The following is a 20,049-nucleotide window of genomic DNA, read 5'->3' as shown; positions in this document are numbered from 1 at the left end:
GCAGACTCGATGGGCCGAATGGCCTCCTTCTGCACTGTAGGGATTCTATGATTCTATGAAACCAATTTCCAGGAAATTACAGCTGTAGCTCCGCCCCAACCCTCAGCATCAGGATCAAACCAAGAAAGAGGGGGGGCAACTGTTGTGACGCTTTGCTCACGGTGGGGCCAGACTCACCAGAAATAGTCTGCTATTTAAAGCAAGCCTGAGGTTGGTGTGTGTGTGTGTGTGTGTGTGTACAGGCGCGTCCCCAGCGAATGAACAGACTCAGCAGCTGGGGGTAATCTCAGCTGTCCAGACTCGTATTTTACCATGACAACTTTGAAAATGACACCTCGCTCGCTCCAGCTCCGGGTGTCAGTTCCATTCTGCGGTTTGTTTTCTGCTCTTTCCTTTTTCTCTCCCATGCTGCTTCGGGTTCTGACCCTTGCTGGGAAATGGCTGCCACCGGAATCCTCGTACACCACTCAAGTGTCCATTTATAAGAATAAGGAAGGTAAGGAATAGGAACAAGAATAGGTCCCTCCAGCCTGCTCCACTATTCAGTAAGATCATGGCTGATTTGATCTTGGTCTCAATTCTTAAGACTATAAGATATAGGAGCTGAATTAGGCCATTCTGCCCATCAAGTCTGCTCTGCCATTCAATCATAACTGATAAGTTTCTCAACCCCATTCTCCCGCCTGATATCCGTAACCTTTGATCTCCTTCTCAATCAAGAACCTATCTATCTCTGTCTTAAATACACTCAATGACCTGGCCTCCATAGATTCACCACCCTTTAGCTGAAGAAATTCCTCCTCATCTCAGTTCTAAAGAGTCGTCCCTTTAATCTGAGGCTGTGCCTCAGGTCCTAGTCTCCCACTAATGGAAACATTTTATCCCGCGTCCACTCTATCCAAGCCTTTCAGTATCCTGTAAGTTTCAATGTGATCCCCCTCATCCTTCTAAACTCCAACGAGTCCAGACCCTGAGTCCTCAACCATTCCTCATACATCAAGCTTTTCATTCCTGATGAACCTCCTCTGGACCCTTTCCAAGGCTAGCACATCCTTCCTTAGATACAGGGCCCAAAATTGCTCACAATACTCCAAGTGTGGTCTGACCAGATCCTTAAAAAGCTTCAGCAGTACGTCCCTGCTCTTGTATTCTATTTCTCTCGAAATGAATGCTAACATTGCATTTGCCTTCCCAACTACCAACTCAACCTGCAAGTTAACCTTAAGAGAATCCTGAACTCAGAATCCCAAGTCTCTTCGTGCTTCCAATTTCTGAATTCTCTCCCCATTTCGAAAATAGTTTACGCCTCTATTCTTCCTACTAAAATAACCTCACACTTTCCCACATTGTATTCCATCTGCCACTTCTTTGCCCGCCCTCCTAACTTGCCAAGTCCTACTGAAGTCTCCCCGTCTCCTCAATACTATCTGTTCCTCTGCCAATCTTTGTATCAGCTGCCTGTACCACACAGCCTGTTGATTCCCTATAGTACAAAATTCTGCCTACCTCAGTCAACGACTCAGCCCCCATTGCAAACCTCTGAGAGAGGAAATTGCTCCTCACCTCTGTCTTAAATGGGAGACCTTTTATTCTGAAATGATGTAATCTAGTTCTGGATTTCACATAAGGGGAAATATCCTCACAGCATCGACCCTGCTCAAGCAAGTGTTTCCAAGGGGAGCATTGCAACTGTGTCTGTTCCTGTCCGAACACAACGTATTTGGACAAGGATGTGCAGGTTAGGTGCATTGGCCATGATAAATTGACCCTTAGTGTCTAGGCTAGAGGGATTAGCAGGGTAAAAATGAAAGATTACGGGGATAAGGCCTAGGTGGGATTGTTGTCTGTTGTCGATGGGCCAATCTGCACTGTAGGATTTCTATGATTCTATTTCCTAGTGGGGGGTCATTGAACAGTCATGTAGAGAAGAAATCCTGGCTCAGAAACAGAAAATGCTGCAACATCTCAGCAGGTCTAAAGCATCTGTGGAGAAGGAACAGAGCTAACGTTTTGAGTCTGGCCGACCCTTCGTCAGAGCAACGCTGGCTGATTTTCTTTTCCTCCATGCAAGGACACTGAGGCTATTATAGCATCTCTGTTGCCGCTCTGGCTGAGATGGGCTAATTCAATGGAGAGACTGTGGTGAGAATCTAAGACATTTCGACATCCTGGGGGGGTTACCAATGACCAGAAACTGAACTGGTATAAATACTGTGGCTACAAGATCAGGTTAGGAATCCTGCGGCGAGTAACTCACCTTCTGACTGCCAAAATCTGTCCAGAATCTACAAGGCACAAGTCAGGAGTGTGATGGAATACTCTCCACTTGCCTGGATGGGTGCAGCTCCAACAACAATCAAGAAGCTTAACACCATCCAGGACAAAGCAGTCCACTTAATTGGCACCTCATCCACCACCTTCAACATTCACTGCCTCCATCACCAGTGCACAGTGGCAGCAGCATGTACCATTTACAAGGTGAACTGATAAACTCACCAAGGATTCTTTCACAACACTTTCCAAACCCACACTCTCTATCACCTATAAGGACAAGGGCAGCAGATGTATGGGAACACCACGACCTGCAAGTTCCTCTCCAAGCTACACACCACCCTGATTTGGAAATATATCGCCTTTTGGGTCACAATCCTGGAACAACCTCCCTAATAGCAGTATGGGTGTACCTACACCACATGGACTGCAGTGGTTCCAGAAGGCAGCTCATTATCAACTCCCCAAGGACAATTAGGGATGGGCAATGAATAAAGTTAAAGTTTTATTTTTTAGTCACAAGTAGGCTTACGTTCACACTGTAATGAAGTTACTGTGAAAATCCCCTAGTTGCCAAACTCCGACACCAGTTCGGATACACTAAGGGAGAATTTAGCATGGCCAATGCACCTAACCAGCACGTCTTTGGACTGTGGGAGGAAACTGGAGCACCCAGAGGAAAGCCACATGGACACACAGAGAATGTGCAAACTTCACACAGACAGTGACCCAAGCCGGGAATTGAAGCCGGATCCTTGGCGCTCTGAGGCAGCAGTGCTAACCGCCATGCCGCCCCCGAATACTGGCCTAGCCAACGACGCCCACATCCTGTGAACAAATACATTTTTGAAAGCTGGTCAATAGAGTTCAGTCTCACATCAGTCAACGCATTGACCCATTAGGGAAATGGTTCTGATGTTCAAAATACGCACATCGCGGATAACCATGCTGACCCCTCAGCTCACTTTAGTTCACAGCTTACATTCTGGTTGTTCAGGATCTCATTCCGTTGTGCAATACAGGAGGACGTGAAATCTAACAGCAAGACTGTCTCGTGTTTCTATCCAGTTCTACCCGAATCAGTGAGTGCTGCACTGGCTTTAACTTGTTCCAGCAGCAGGGGACCTGTGTGCAGAATGATTATCCATTCCAACACTTGTGTAGGATATAGGCTGAACCTTGTGCCACATGGGACCCTGTTCTGAAGTTGATTCTGTGCAGCTTTTGCAAACAGGAGAGGGAAGGTGAGCAGCTCCATTACACAGAGGCACAGGGAATTTGGATGCAGATTGCATTGGCGGATGCAAGAGGGAATTGGAGAGATAATTTGACAGAGGGATTGAGCAGTCCATGGGACATACTGAACTCCCAGATGGGCTGCTTGTTGTGCAGGAACCTCCTACCCGTATCTGGTACATTATTCTGTTCCTAATGATGGGAGTATGACACATAACATCCCCCCATCCTGCACAGCTGGTGCTGCAGAATCCACACCACTTTATGGTATAAAAAATAGGAACTGGAAGAGGCCATTCGGCTCTTTGAGCCTGCTCCACTATTCATTATCATCATGGCTGATCATCCGCCTTCCCCCGATATCCTTTGGTCCCCTTCACCCGAAGTGCTATATCGAACTGCTTCTTGAAAACATTCAATGTTTTGGCCTCAACTACTTTCTGTGCTAGTGCATTCCACAGGCTCACCACTCTCGGGGGGAAGATGGGTGGCACAGTGGTTAGCACTACTGCCTCACAGACCAGGGACCAGGTTGGGTCACTGTCCGAGCAGAGTCTGCACATTCTCCCCGTGTCTGCGTAGGTTTCCTCCGGGTGCTCTGGTTTCCTCCCACAGTCCAAAAGATGTGCTAGTTAGGCACATTGGCCATGCTAAATTCTCCCTCAGTGTACCCAAACAGGCGCTGAAGTGTGGCGACTGGGGGATTTTCACAGAAATTTCATTGCAGTGTTAATGTAAGCCTACCTGTGACACTAATAAATAAACTTAAAACGTAAGAAATTTCTCCTCATCTCCCGCCATCCCAGGAATCAGTCTGGTAAAGCTCTACACTCCCTCTAGAGCAAGAACATCCTTCCTCAGATAAGGAGACCAAAACTGCATACAATGTTCCAGGTTTCACCAAGGCCCTGTATAACTGCATCAAGACATCCCTGCTCCTGTACTCAAATCCTCTCGTTATGAAGGCCAGCATACCATTTGCCTTTTTTACTGCCTGCACCTGTATGCTTACCTTTAGTGACTGGTGTACGAGGACACCCAGACCTCTCCTAATTTATGGCCATTCAAATAGTAATTCACAGCAATGGCAGTAATGAATGAACAACCATTCATGTCATGAATGCAGACTTTCTTCTCTGCCCCTGAAGATTGGAAGGTCCTCTACAGTACAGTCTCTACTGAATGAGGCTTGCTACCAATCATTCAGAATAGAAGCAACTTGTCCAGCAAGCTGCATCGTGCTTTGAGTCCCAATGTCTTAATGGTGAGCGGAGGCAAGGAAGGAAAAAGTAAAGAAAGCAAAGAGCGGCATGGTGGCACAGTGGTTAGCACTGCTGCCTCACAACGCCAGGGACCAGGGTTCAATTCTTGGCTTGGGTCACTGTCTGTGCGGAGTCTGTACATCCTCCCCGTTTCTGCGTGGATTTCCTCCGGGTGCTCTGGTTTCTTCCCACAGTCTGAAAGACGTGTTGGTGAGGTGCATTGGCCGTGCTAAATTCTCCCTCAGTGTACCCGAATAGGCGCCGGAGTGTGGCGACTAGGGGATTTTCACCGTAACTTCATTGCAGTGTTAATGTAAGCCTACTTGTGACAGTAATAATTTTTTAAAAAGAACTGGACTCCGGATCCCATTACCACTCCTACCCCACATGGTCAAAGGTATGTGGGTCAAAAATTGGCCTGTTCAGTCATGTGCAGACCCATGACAGAAAACTGTGACCTTGACGGGACATCATCCTCAAATCGATGGATAGCCGGTGAAGACAATGTGTGAAGATGAGAAAGATGAACAGCCATGGAATTCACAACAAAAATAAAGTGCTCAGATCCTGTGGGAATGTTTTGTGTGTGGACAAGCTGCAGACAGACGGGCACAATGTTGATCACAGATTGGAACTCAATGTAAACTGGGTAATGGTAACTGCAAAGGAACTGATTGGACATCAGCTGAGAAACTGCCATTTAAGTGGTCTATCATTTGGAATCTGAGAAATTCAAGATAAAATATTTTTAAGAGAAATAGAAGATTTTCATTTATATATGACCTTTCACAATCTCGGAATGTCCCAGTTTAGTTTCACAAGATCACAGAATTGTTACGACAGTAAGAAGGCCATTTGGCCCATTCTGTCTACACCAGCTCTCCAAATGAGCATTATGCCATTCCTCAGCTAATGTGCTGGGGACCCAGGTTCGAATTCTGCCACGGCAGATGGCGGAATTTGAATTCAGTAACAAAATCTGGAATTAAGAATCTACTGATTACCATGAAACCATTGTCAGTTGTTGGAAAAACCCATCTGATTCACTAATGGTCTTCAGGGAAGGAAACCTATGGCCTTATCCAGTCTGGCCTACATGTGACTCCAGAGCCACAGCAATGTGGTTGACTCTCAATTGCCCTCTGAAATGGTCGAGTGAGACACTCAGTTCAAGGGCGACTAAGGATGGGCAATAAATGCTGGCCAGCCAACAATGCCCATATCCCACGAATGAATTTAAAAAAAATTCCCTGCCTTTTCCCCATACCCTGCACATTGTTTCTATTCAAGTAACCCTCGAATGCCCTCTTGAATGTCGACAGTTTCACAAGTCGCTATTGCAATATAGGAAGCACAGCAGCCAGTTTGAGTACAGCAATAGCCCAGTAATAACTCTGTGTTAATGCTTAGATAACCTGTTTTCAGGTGTTGATTAAATAATAAATAATATCCAGGACACCAGGGAGCATTTGCCTGCTCTTTAGAATCCTGGGGAGCTTCTGCCAAAACATCAAGCTGAAACATTGGGCGGGATTTTCCGGCCGCGCTCGCCCCAAGGCCGGAAAGTCTCTCCCGAGGTCAACGGACCTTTACCTGGTCCCCCCCCCCACCTGCTATGATTCTCGCGGCAGGCAGGATGGGAAAATTCCACCCATTAACTCTGTTTCTCTCTCCACAGATGTGGCCAGAACTGCTGAGTATTTCGAACATTTTCTGTTTTCGATCAAGTCAACGTTGGCTCCTTTGCCTCTTGTTTTGTCCATTGGAGCTGCTGACTGGATCATTCGTACGTTTGATTTAACTTGTTATTGTCACATGTATTGGGATACAGTGAAAAGTGTTGTTTCCTGTGTGTTATACAGACAAAGCATACTGTTCATAGAGTACATAGGGGAGAAGAAAAGGAGAGGGTGCAGAATGTAGAGTTACAGTTACTAGGAATTGAAATTGGGGCCTACCCTTTCATCTTTGACCCCCCAAGTGTTATCTGCACGGTTGGAGCCAGTTCCTGGCTTTCTTGTTTTTTGGGATGTCGGACAAGTTGTGATTGTTGTATTCCTTCCCCTTTCCTGGCTATTCATCAATGGAGAGGCTTGGGAATGTCATTAACAAACAGGGGCCTATGACAATTATCAGCCTTATACTTCAGTTATTTGTTTTCTTGTGGAGAAATGCCGGATCTATACTTCACAACTGCCCAGTGATGCGATTGAAGCTTATATGTGAGAAGCTCACAGGTACAGACCCGGGGACATCACTCTGTGACATTGTACATACAAGCTGTCACCCTCACGGGTTTTGGGTTGCGAATTTGCCGCAAAAGGTTACAAATCCCAGTGTCCTAACTAAAAAGTAAAGAGAGGGGATGTCCTCCCAACTTACGTACCTACAACATTTGTTCTGTAGATCATCCTTGGCTGACTTCATAGCCCTCCTTCCCTCTGAAAATCTGCAGGGACAAAAGAATATCCATTCACAGCTCACGCAGTCTCACTCAACAATGCAACTGAGAGGTAGGTAAAAGAAACATTCTCTTCTGCACAAAAACAGTAAAGGCTGGAGAAACTCAGCGGGTCTGACAGCATCTGTGGAGAGAGAATAGAGCCAACATTATGAGTCTGGATAACTCTTCGTCAGAGCATTGGCTCTATTCTCTCTCCACAGATGTTGTCAGACTTGCTGTGTTTCTCCAGCCTTTTCTGTTTTTGTTTCAGATTCCAGCATCCGTAGTATATTGCTTTTATTCTCTTCTGTCCTTCAGCCTCGATTGTATTTCCTTTATTCATTCTTGGGATGTGGGCATCACTCCAAGAGCAATATTTATTGCCTATCCCTAAGCACCCTTGAATTGAATGGTTTGCTGAGGCCGTTTCAGAGGGCAATTACAGCGGCAGAATGGTTAGCACTGCTGCCTCACAGCAGCAGGGACCTGGGTTCGATTCCGGCCTTGGGTCACTGTCTGTGTGGAGTTTGCACGTTCTCCCTGTGTCTGTGTGGGTTTCCTCTGGGTGCTCCGATTTCCTCCCACACTCCAAAGATGTGCAGGTTAGGTGGATTAGCCAAGCCATGGGGTTAAGGATATAGTCATGATGTGGAGATGCCGGCGTTGGACTGGGGTAAACACGCTAAGAGTTTTAACAACACCAGGTTAAAGTCCAACAGGTTTATTTGGTAGCAAATGCCATTAGCTTTCGGAGTGCTGCTCCTTCGTCAGATGGAGTGGATTTCCACTCCATCTGATGAAGGAGCAGCGCTCCGAAAGCTAATGGCATTTGCTACCAAATAAACCTGTTGGACTTTAACCTGGTGTTGTTAAAACTCTTACTGTGTTATGGATATAGACAGTAAGAAGTTTAACAACACCAGGTTAAAGTCCAACAGGTTTATTTGGTAGCAAAAGCCACACAAGCTTTCGAGGCTCTAAGCCCCTTCTTCAGGTGAGTGGGAATTCTGTTCACAAACAGAATTTATAAAGACACAGACTCAATTTACATGAATAATGGTTGGAATGCGAATACTTACAACTAATCCAGTCTTTAAGAAACAAAACAATGGGAGTGGAGAGAGCATCAAGACAGGCTAAAAAGATGTGTATTGTCTCCAGACAAGACAGCCAGTGAAACTCTGCAGGTCCACGCAACTGTGGGAGTTACAAATATTGTGACATGAACCCAATATCCCGGTTGAGGCCGTCCTTGTGTGTGCGGAACTTGGCTATCAGTTTCTGCTCAGCGACTCTGCGCTGTCGTGTGTCGCGAAGGCCGCCTTGGAGAACGCTTACCCGAATATCAGAGGCCGAATGCCCGTGACCCCTGAAGTGCTCCCCAACAGGAAGAGAACAGTCTTGCCTGGTGATTGTCGAGCGGTGTTCATTCATCCGTTGTCGCAGCGTCTGCATAGTTTCCCCAATGTACCATGCCTCGGGACATCCTTTCTTGCAGCGTATCAGGTAGACAACGTTGGCCGAGTTGCAAGAGTATGTACCGTGTACCTGGTGGATGGTGTTCTCACGTGAGATGATGGCATCTGTGTCGATGATCCGGCACGACACAGATGCCATCATCTCACGTGAGAACACCATCCACCAGGTACACGGTACATACTCTTGCAACTCGGCCAACGTTGTCTACCTGATACGCTGCAAGAAAGGATGTCCCGAGGCATGGTACATTGGGGAAACTATGCAGACGCTGCAACAACGGATGAATGAACACCGCTCGACAATCACCAGGCAAGACTGTTCTCTTCCTGTTGGGGAGCACTTCAGCGGTCACGGGCATTCGGCCTCTGATATTCGGGTAAGCGTTCTCCAAGGCGGCCTTCGCGACACACGGCAGCGCAGAGTCGCTGAGCAGAAACTGATAGCCAAGTTCCGCACACACAAGGACGGCCTCAACCGGGATATTGGGTTCATGTCACAATATTTGTAACTCCCACAGTTGCGTGGACCTGCAGAGTTTCACTGGCTGTCTTGTCTGGAGACAATACACATCTTTTTAGCCTGTCTTGATGCTCTCTCCACTCCCATTGTTTTGTTTCTTAAAGACTGGATTAGTTGTAAGTATTCGCATTCCAACCATTATTCATGTAAATTGAGTCTGTGTCTTTATAAATTCTGTTTGTGAACAGAATTCCCACTCACCTGAAGAAGGGGCTTAGAGCCTCGAAAGCTTGTGTGGCTTTTGCTACCAAATAAACCTGTTGGACTTTAACCTGGTGTTGTTAAACTTCTTACTGTGTTTACCCCAGTCCAACGCCGGCATCTCCACATTATGGATATAGGGCAGAGAGGAGGACCTGGGTGGGATGCACTTTCGGAGAGTCGGTGCAGACTTGATGGCTGGATGGCTTCTTTCTGCACTGGATCCTATGGCTTCTATGATTTAAGAGAGCTGTAGGTCTGGAGTCACATGTAGGCCAGACCAGGTACGGACAGCAAATTTCCTTCCCTGCAGGACATTAGTAGATCAGATGTGATTTTAATCGATGATAGTTTCATGGTTACCGTTGCTAATTAATCCAGAATTATTAATCAATTGAATTTAATTTCCTCCAGCTGCTGTGGTGGGAATTGAACCCATGGCCCCAGAACATTAGCCTGGGTGTCTGGATTCCTAGTCCAGCAATATTAACACCACCATACCATCTCCCCTGATCTCTAACCCTTCTCCTTTCAGCAAGCTTTTCTCCGTCTACTTTATAATTACTAAGACCACTGTTGCGCTGAATCCAGCTCTTTTCCAAATGCCTGGTCCAATGATTTGGAGACATTAGTTCAAGCCCCACCACAGCTATTAGGAAATGCAGTTAATCAAATGAAAACTGCAACAAAAAACTGATATTAGCAATGGTGACCATGAAATAAATGGACTGTCATGAAATCCATCTAGTTCATGAATATCCTTTATGGCAGGGAGTGATCCGTTCTTTATAGGCCTATATCCGACTCCAGACCCATGTTTGGTTGACTCTCAGTTGCCCTCATTTCTAAGCAAGAAGCTGCCTCACCAGAGCCTTCTCCAGGGCAATTATGGATAGACAATAGATGCCCGCCTTACTGGCAACACTGATCTCGTGAATGAATAAAAATAAAATCTTATTAACTTTCTCTTCTCCTGTTCAGTCAAGACTCCAGGGACATCTGAGACATCACCTTGCACCTGTAAGGGTTAATGGTTCATCCAAAACACAGGAGTTACCAATGTAAAGAGTAATGCCTAGTGGTATTATTACTAGACTATTAATCCAGAAACTCAGCTAATGTTCCGGGGCCCCGGGTTTGAATTCCGCCACAGCAGATGGTGGAATTTGAATTCAACAAAAACAATAGCCGGAATTAAGTATCTACTGATGACCATGAAACCGTTGTCAATTGTCGGAAAACCCATCTGGTTCACTCATGTCCTTTAGGAGAGGAAATCTGTCGTCCTAACCTGGTCTGACCTACATGTGACTCCAGAGCCACAGCAATGTGGTTGACTCTCAACTGCCCTCAGGCAACTAGGGATGGGCAATAAATGCTGGCCAGCCAGCAACGGCCATGTCCCACAAATGAATAAAAAATAATAAGAATTATGAGTGTCAGTCTGAATAACATTGTTTATGTTTGAAATTATTTGGTGTTAATTTTGACAATTTAAAAAAATTACCATGTGATTTCGATAAAAACCTTACTAATACATCGGGATCAAATTCTGCCATCTGCTATTTTAATGATAGATTACAGCCTCTGTTAAAATAGCAGTGAGGACTATCACACAAACACTGTACGGCACTTATGACTAATACACCTCAATCTCTAAGAATCAACCTCCAACTGGGGCAGCCTGGTGACACGCTGGTTAACACTGCTGCCTCACAGCGCCAGGGACCCCGGTTCCATTCTTGGCTTGGGTCACTGTCTGTGTGGAGTCTGCACGTTCTCCCTGTGTCTGCGTGGGTTTCCTCCGGGTGCTCCGGTTTCCTCCCACAGTCCGAAAGGCGTTCTGGTTAGGTGCACTGGCCATGCTAAATTCTCCCTCAGTGTACCCGAACAGGCGCCGGAGTGTGGCGACTAGGGGATTTTCACATTAACTTCAATGCAGTGTTAATATAAGCCTACCTGTATCACTAATAAATAAACTTTAAACTTAAATTGGAACACAACGTGGCAGCAAAGTATAGAAGTAACAAACGTTACTGTAAAGAAGAGGTTCTAAAAGGTAAGGTCTATAATCATATGGGTAAAAATTAGTCAAATCAGCCCCTCAGTGTCAAGCCTCACCTCCAATTATCAATGTCTTGCTGCCTCCTATCTACTCTATTAAGAATACTTCTCAATCATGCCTTCAGAAAGCATTGGTCAAGTTGTGGAGTTAGTTTTGCAAAATCGAAGACTGAGATAAGTTAGACAAAGAAAATCTGTTTCCATATGCTGATAGTACAGGAAGTAAGGGACACAGGTTTAAGGTATTGTTAAGAGAGGATGTGAGGAAGAACATTTTTACTCAACAAGTGGTAATGAGCTGGGACTCACCGCCTAGAGGGTGGTAGAAGCAGAGAGAATTGCTTCAAAAGGAAATTGAATGGCTTTTGAGAAAAATAAATTTGCAGGATAATAGAAATAGAGTGGGTGAATGGGTTTGATTGGATTACTCTTCAGAGAGCTAGCATGAACTTGATGGGCCAGATGGCCGTCTTCTGCATCATAGCAACCCTGTAACTCGACAATATCCTTTTGAGTTTGCAATTCAGGTCTCCTCATGAGAAGAGTCCTTCTCTTTGATTGGAGCAAAACTGCACAATGAACTACTTTTGAAGTATGGTGAGTTATTTTGAAGGTAAATGCTGAGGCCATTTTTCAATCAATAATATTCCATGAGCAGGTCGCATATCTTTGAACCGTGTCTTTATTATAGGCTGAGAATGTAGAGTAACAACCAATGCCTTGCAGTGGAGAGAGGCAGGGGCTGGGAGGCAGGTTGAGAGGTAAATTGGAACAGTATTATTGAGGGATAGCGAGGAAGTGCCAGCTTGACTGAGGTGGCAGAGGGGTGTGGTAGGGAGAAGAGATAGATTGCCAGCTTAAGACGGAAGACTCGGGGTGGGATTTCCTGACTGCATTCGCGCCAAGACTGGTAAAACCCGCCCGAGGTCAACGGGCCTTTGCATTGTCCGCTATCCCCCCCCCCCCCGCCCCCCCACCCCCCCCACACAACCCGCTACGATTCCTGTGGCGGGCAGGATGGGAAAATTCCTCCCAGAGAGAGAGAGAGGAAAGGAATGGAAAAATGGGAGTTCAGCTGGGATAGAGGGAACGAGTTCCCAAATGGTACTGGAACATGGGAACGGGAGTGGACCATTCAACCCTTCACATCTGTCCCATCATTTTATAATATTCAATTAGAAGGAAGGAAGCCGTGGCCAATTGGAATCAGGAAAAAAAGAAGAGGTGGAGGAGAATGTTGGCATCAAGTGGGGGAGGTGAGAGCCAGGTTAATGCCAGGTTAAATTGAAGGGAAAGAGTCGAAGAATTCAAGATTGGAAATAAGGAAGAAATAAGAACTCCCTCTGTGAACTACGATTCTGTAGTAGGGGATAGGGTTGCCAAATGTGATTAAATGTATTTCTGGAGGCTTCATCACATGACTTGCTACCCCAAGCTCTAGACATGAGTCGGCCAACAAATCCATCCTTGTAACGCGCTGCCTTCCTTCGCCAATTGGAAAGCAAAAAGACTCATTACCCAATTGGATGATGCTTGACTGTCAGCCAATCAGTTTCCCCCCCTCAATTTTCAATATTTTTATCTGCTAAAGAGAAACCTTCAAAGAAAATGATGAAAAATTAAAGCCATTCTTTTTTAATTTTCCTGTTTTTTTTACAGGCTTACCAGCGCAGTGTCCCGGAAATTGAACCTCAATCCCGGAGACACCAGGCCAATCCTGGAAGGTTGGCAACCCCACGGGCTGGTGGGGTGTCTGGGTGTAATAGGATTTTGCCTCTGCTGCTTTGGAACGACCCATACAGCTGAATTGCTTAATGTGTTGCAGGCTGCCGATGCTGTGAACTGGACGGGAGCTGATCATAGGATCATTTCTACAGGGCAGAAGGAAGCCATTTGGCCCATTGGTTGGAATTTTACTGCCCACCCGCCACGGGAATCGGAGCGGGCAGAAGGTCCACCATGGAAAGGTCCGTTTACCGTGGGTGGGATTTTATGGTTTCGGGACAAACAAGGATGTACAATCCTGCCCATGGCCAGTATTTTACAACCTCACTTGGGCGAGACTCGTAAAATCTCACCCGAGGCCAATAGAGAATTCCGTTCCTGCGAGCCAATTCCAGGGCGGGTGTGGTGGCAAAATTTCAGCCATTGAGTCTGCACTGACTCTCTGACAGAACATCCCACCCAGACCCTATCCCTCTAACCTACACATCTTTAGACACTAACGGGCAATTTAGCGTGGCCAATCCACCTAACCTTCATTTCTTTGGACTGTGGGAGGAAACCAAAGCACCCAGAGGAAATGCACGCAGACAAGGGAGAACGTGCAAACTCCACATAGACGCTCACCCAAGCCGGGTATTGAACCCAGGTCCCTGGAGTAGTGAGGCAACTACTGTGCCATCGTGCTGTCGTCAGCTCGAATCAGCACCAACTGGAGATTGAATGTGGGGCTAAAGCAAAATACTGCAGATGCTGAAAATCTGGAAGAGGAATCAAAAATGCTGGAAATAGTCAGCAGGTCAGGTAATGTCTGCAGAGAGGGAAACAGGGTTAGTGTCTCAGGTCAATGACCTCCCGTCAGAACGTCTGACAAAAGATCGTCACCCTGTAATTGAATCTGGTACTTGCTCACTCTGTCTGGTTTAGTGTCATAGTCAGACAGTCGATTCACCAAACAGACCAGTGGATCAATGAGAAAACAGGCTTGTTAACCTGTGCAAATGTAACTGTCACTGATGACAGCAAGTGGCTTGGAGTCGGACAGTTAGAACAATGAACATGGAAGGGGTCCAGGCAGGTGAGAAGACATAAGGGCACATCTGTCGAGCCCAGTTGAATTCAGTGGCACCAACTCTCAGTTTCCTGGGTATATGTTTCTTTTACACACAGTTTCTGTTCAGCAGATTCCAGAGGGACCGTTCCTCATGTCGGTGGGTGGCAGCCCCTGTGAGGCTGAAATGAACACTCCCATTCCCCGCGGGCAGGGAAATTTCCCCGTGCGCTCCCTGAGATGGAGAGGAGGGAGCAGGACAGACAACGTGAAAGATTGAACAGGGAACCAAACTGATGTTCAAAGAGATGGGATTTTAAGACGACTTTGAGACAGCAGCATGGTGCAATGAAAAAAAAGAATTGCATTGATATAGCGCCTTTCATGACCATGGGACATCCCAAAGTGCTCCACAACCAATGAAGTACTTTTTGTAATAAGTGTGCGGAGGCAGAAGTCCCTTCACCAAAATCTCTTAATTTACAATTCCAACAGCAGTACGCAGAGTGCTATCAGTTAGCAGTCTACCTTGGGGGTCCCAGAGGAACCGACACTCCCAGTTAAGTACAAAGACTCCCTAAATGGCACATCAATTGACTCCTTAATCAGGCAGTTCATATTCCAATTGGCCATCTCAATGGCCTGATTGAAGTCATTACACTTTTGAAGTGTCGCCACAAAGGGAACGCAGCAGCCAATTTGCACACAGCAAGATCCCACAAACAGCAATGTGATAATGACCAGATAGCCTGCTTTAGCCATGTTGTTTGAGGGATAAAGATTGGCACCAGGGTTAACTCCCTTGCTCTTGAAACGGGATATTTTAGGTTCACCCAAGAGGGCAGACAGGGCCTCGGTTTACTGTCTCAACCGAAAGATGGGAGAGTCTCAAAGAGTGGAGGCAGAATTACTGAAAATCAGTGAAGGAAATAGGGAACCCGTCAGCGATCCAGGGCTGGGCAAGAGAGGAGTACAGGCTGAGACACACAGCAGGAGAAAATCATTCGGAGAGGGTGGGGTAAGGCTCCAGAGACATTTCGAAAGAAGAGAGGACACATCATTAAAGAAACACAGAGAGAAAAGAAACATGAATGTATCAGACACAGCCGTTTCACAATCATTTTCACAGGCAGGTCCTTCCAAACTGCTCAGTAAACCAGGGGCTGGAGTCATCAGCTTGGTCACACCACTTTAGAAATAAATAAATCAAAAACTCCCATGCCTGCTTATTAGCAATAAAACTACACAAAAATAGGTGGGGGGATAGCAGCAAAAGTTTGCTTTTGTGCTGGTCCCTTTTCTGGCTATGACCTAATGTCCTCTTGTCATGTGTTATGAGGTTACACAGATCAGATTGCAATGCAGATTTAGACACAGACTGTGACACTGAACAATTTTCTTCCACCTTCTTCCGTCGGGAAAAAGATACAAAAGTCTGAGGACACGTACCGACCGATTCAAGAACAGCTTCTTCCCTGCTGCCATCAGACTCTTGAATGGACCTACCTCGCATAAAGTTGATCTTTCTCCACACCCTCGCTATGACTGTAACACTACATTCTGCATTCTCTCCTTTCCTTCTCTATGAACGGTATGCTTTGTACAGTGCGCAAGAAACGATACTTTTCACTGTACACCAATACATGTGACAATAATAAATCAAATCAAAGTTACACCCAATAATGGTGGAAACAGCATTGGGGGAGACACCGGAAAAAGGTGAGAATTACTAGGGGTCCGTGATAAAGAGAGATAAGGTTAGATACAGACATAAATACACACCGACAGAGAGAGAGAAAAGGGAACAGAATGGACAAATACACAGAAGAGAAAGACACTGAGACAGTCAAACAGAGACTGGGAGGGAGAAAGTAAAGAAAGAGGGAAGGTCGAGGGGAGTGAGCGAGACACAAAAGGACAGGAGACTGAGACAAGAAAGTCAAACAGACAGAGGGGGAATGAGACAGAAGCAAAAAAAAGAAACGGGGGCAGTCGATGAAAGAATTTTACAGGGGAAAATGGTGAGGGGTGGAAGCAAAGACATAAAAAAAGGGAGGAGAGTGGGGAAGAGATCTCACACAAAGAGAATGGAGGAGAGACAGGAGAATGGGGGGCAGAGAGAGAAAATTAGATAAGACTAAAGGGGCCACACTGATCACAGCTCTGTTGGGATGGGGAGGGGGACACACTAATTCTGACTGCCTCTGCCGCAAATTCAATTCACTTCCCACCTAATTAAACAAAAAGCCACATAAAAAAAAACAAAGAACCAGCTACACTCTTCACACACACACCCGGCTGGTGTCTGAGTAAACTAGCAGACAGTAAAGCAGGCAGTATTTTTAAAAAATGGACAAGACAGAAATTTAAGATCAATCAGCAACCACCCCCAACACACACACACACACACATACACAAGGTTAAAGTGATACATCGACAGAGAAAACACACCGCTGATAAATACATCTGTATAGGAACACATTTACCCGAATTCCATCTCCACTTGGGAAATATCTGCCAGGATTAGAAGAATTGCGAGAAGAGTGAGGAGTCCAAACATCCAGCTCTTCAATTCCAGGTGCATTGTGTTGTCACTTTCAGATGTTTCTGAAATACACACACACACCACTTCTGTCGGGGCACAGAGAGAGAGAGAGAGAGGGAGGGAGGGAGCTGGCAGCTAATTGCCAACCCTCGCTTCTCCTGAACAAGTTGTGTTGCTCGTCCCTGTGTGTGTGTGTTTGGTGTCTGCGTGTGACCGTCTCCCATTCAAACGTAGTTCAATCCACTGCCCGTTTCCCTTTCTCTCATTCTCCTCCCTCTGCGTTTCCCAGGGTTTCCCGAGTGTATTGGGGAACGCAGGAATTCCAGCTCATGCCCATTTGCATAGAGCAGAGCAGAAGGAATGGGGAGGTGGGTGGGTGGGTGGGTGGGGAGGGGGTGGGAATAAAGTTTGTGTTAAACGCCCCTTCGCTGCTTAAAGAGCAACTGACGCCCCCCCCCTCTCCCTTTGAACCCCATTTAACCCCTTTGGATCAGCTGTCCCCTTCTGCCAATCTCCCTTTGGGCGACACGGTGGCACAGTGGTTAGCGTTGCTGACTCGCAGCACCAGGGACCCGGGACCGACTCCTGGCTTGGGTCTGTGCAGAGTTTGCACGTTCTACCCATGTCCATGTAGGTTTGCTCTGGTTTCCTCCCACAGTCTGAAAGACGTGCTGGTTAGGTGCTAAACTCTCCTTCAGTGTACCCGAACAGGAGTGTGGCGACTAGGGGAGTTTCCCAGTAACTTCATTGCAGTGTTAATGTAAGCCTACTTGTGACACTAATAAAAAAAAAGCAAGGGGGCAGAATGGTTAATGTTCTAACTTGCAGACTGCACCATTTACCCTTCTAACCTAGCCAGTTTATTGAGAAAGGGGTCAAAGGTTAAAGGTTATTGCACAGGCCAGCTGGCACCAAGATCGAAAAGGACAGGAGCGAAAGGAAGATAAGGTAATATGGTCTGGTGGCTGCTGACTCTCCCCTCAAAGAGAGGGCTGGGCTGGGCCAAACATCACATAGAATTATATACATGACATCATGTCATGGAAAAAGCATTAAGATTTTTTACAGATAAATTTGGTCCGTGTGATCTCATTTTAAAAAATTCCTTTATGGGACGTCACTGGCTAGGCCAGCATTTATTGCCCGTCCCTAGTTAGCCTTGAGAAAGTGATGGAGAGCCGCTGTCTTGAACTGCTGCACCCCTTGAGGTGTAGGTACATCCACAGTGCTGTTAGGGAGGAAGTTCCATGATTTTGACCCAGCGATAGTGAAGGAACGGCCGATATATTTCCAAGTCAGGATGGTGAGTGACCTGGAGAGAAACCTCCAGGTGGTGGTGTCCCCAGTTATCTACTGCCCTTGTCCTTCTAGATGGTAGAGGTCGTGGGTTTGGACGGTGCTGCCTAAGGAATCTGGGTGAGTTCCTACAGTGCATCTTGGAGATGGTGAACACTGTTCATCTGTGGTAGAGCGAGTGGATGTTTATGGAAGGGGTCGCAATCAAGCAGACTGCTTTGTCCTGAGCGGTGTCAAGCTTCTCATGAATGGTTTTGATCGGCTAATCTTCCAGGATAGGTTTTCTCTTACTGGTCCCATTTTTTTCCTTTTTTTGCCTTTCCCAGGAGATTACACAGTGAGTTGCGAGGGCAGTGGGGTGTGGGCTGGTGGTTAGTTAAGGAATACCTACTCATGATGACCCATGCAAGGTATAAAAAACATACAGTGCGCTGAAGACTGTGCATGGACTGGTGATGGAACAATACTGTTAGATGGTGGCAGAAGGATGGCATATCTACAAACAACCAAGTAATCTGATATACGCCACTGGTGGCACCTGAGTAGGAGCTGGTGGCTTAATGGTTTAATCTAGTTGCAGCATTGTGACCTGAGGAAGGAGCCATCCCTGGGACACAAGCCTGGAGGGTGATGATCTCTGTTCTGTGGTGGCATGAAGACAACCCTCCTCAAACCTGCCCAGGATGGTTTAGTGACTTATTGCAGGTGAGGCTCAGTGATACGTAGTGTACAAGGCACAGCTGCCCCTACCTGTCATTCCCATTCGAGAACTGGTCATTCTCCTCCAATTTCAGGAATGGTATTCCAATCAGCAAAAATAGTTCCTGCCCATTTTTCTTTTTCTTTTTATTCATTCATAGGACGTGGACGACGCTGGTGCATTCATTGCCCAGCTCCAAATGTCCTTGAGAAGGTGGTGGTGAGCTACCTTCTTGAACCATTGTGGTCTATGTGGTGTAGGTTATTAGGAAGGGAGTTCCAGGATTGTGAACCTGAAATAGTGAACGAATGATGAAATATTTCCAAATCAGGGTGGTGTGCGTCTTGGAGGGGAACTTGCAGGTGGTGATGTTCCCAGGTATCTGCTGCCCTTGTCCTTTTAGGTGATAGAGGTTGTGGGTTTGGAAAGTGCTTGGCATATTGCTGCAATGCATCTTGTGGATGGTACTCACTGCTGCTAATGTGCATTGGCAGTGGAGGGAGTGAATGTTTGGGGATGGGGTGCCAATCAAGTGGACTGCTTTGCCCTGGATGGTGTCAAGCTTCTTGAGTGTTGTTGGAGCTGCATCCATCCAGGCAAGTGGAGAGTATCCCATCACACTCCTGAACAATGCCTTGTAGATGGTAGTCATGATGTGGAGATGCCGGCGTTGGACTGGGGTAAACACAGTAAGAAGTTTAACAACACCAGGTTAAAGTCCAACAGGTTTATTTGGTAGCAAAAGCCACCTTTTGGTTTTTGCTACCAAATAAACCTGTTGGACTTTAACCTGGTGTTGTTAAACTTCTTATTGTAGGTGGTAGACAGGCTTTGGAGAGTCAGGATGTGAGTTACTCACCACAGGATTCCAAGCTTCAGACCTGTTTTTGTAGCCTCAGTACTTAAATGGCTAGTCCAGCTCAGTTTCTGGTCAAACCCCCAGGATGTTGATAGGGGATAGAAAAATAAAAAAAATCAGGCATAAACTGCAACAAAAAAAATATACAATTACAACTAAACTGATTAATAGTAAGAAAACAAATTTTCCACCCAATTAAAAAATATCTACCTTATTCCATCTTAAGGAGTCTTGTAAGATTAAGACTTATCCGTAAAACGCATTGGGTAATATTGAGACACAGCATAAAGTGCCGTGTAAATCAATTCTCCTTTTAAATAATTATCTTCAAAATCAGGGGTTAAATTGATTCAGTGCCTCTGTTATGTTGTCAATGTAATGTGTAATGCACTTATAATACA

The 20,049-nt window shown here is 46.1% G+C and overlaps 1 protein-coding gene and 1 long non-coding RNA gene across 3 annotated transcripts in view; one reads left to right on the top strand and one right to left on the bottom strand.

Moving 5' to 3' along the window:
- st8sia2 (ST8 alpha-N-acetyl-neuraminide alpha-2,8-sialyltransferase 2) overlaps positions 1-17,015 on the bottom strand; it is a 52,084-nt gene extending 35,069 nt beyond the window's left edge. The window contains exons 1-2 of one of the 2 annotated variants that reach the window (XR_013500762.1): positions 16,735-16,959; positions 7,156-7,218 (exon numbers count right to left, since the gene is read on the bottom strand). Coding sequence is in view for 1 of the 2 variants with exons in the window: in XM_078241282.1 (XP_078097408.1) it covers positions 7,156-7,218; positions 16,735-16,832 (161 nt within the window). In the remaining variant the exon portion in view is untranslated. Of the gene's footprint in view, positions 1-7,155; positions 7,219-16,734 lie in introns of both variants that reach the window. The other variant, XM_078241282.1, reaches the window with a different exon arrangement.
- Positions 416-15,926, top strand: LOC144511198 (uncharacterized). The gene is made up of 4 exons (XR_013500763.1): positions 416-496; positions 6,448-6,555; positions 7,176-7,282; positions 13,135-15,926. It is a non-coding gene; the product is annotated as an uncharacterized LOC144511198 (long non-coding RNA).
- Positions 17,016-20,049: the final 3,034 nt, after the last annotated feature.

This window comes from Mustelus asterias, chromosome 24 (genome assembly GCF_964213995.1).
Source record: "Mustelus asterias chromosome 24, sMusAst1.hap1.1, whole genome shotgun sequence".
NCBI lineage: Eukaryota > Metazoa > Chordata > Chondrichthyes > Carcharhiniformes > Triakidae > Mustelus > Mustelus asterias.
This window is presented reverse-complemented; position numbering and strand designations above follow the sequence as displayed.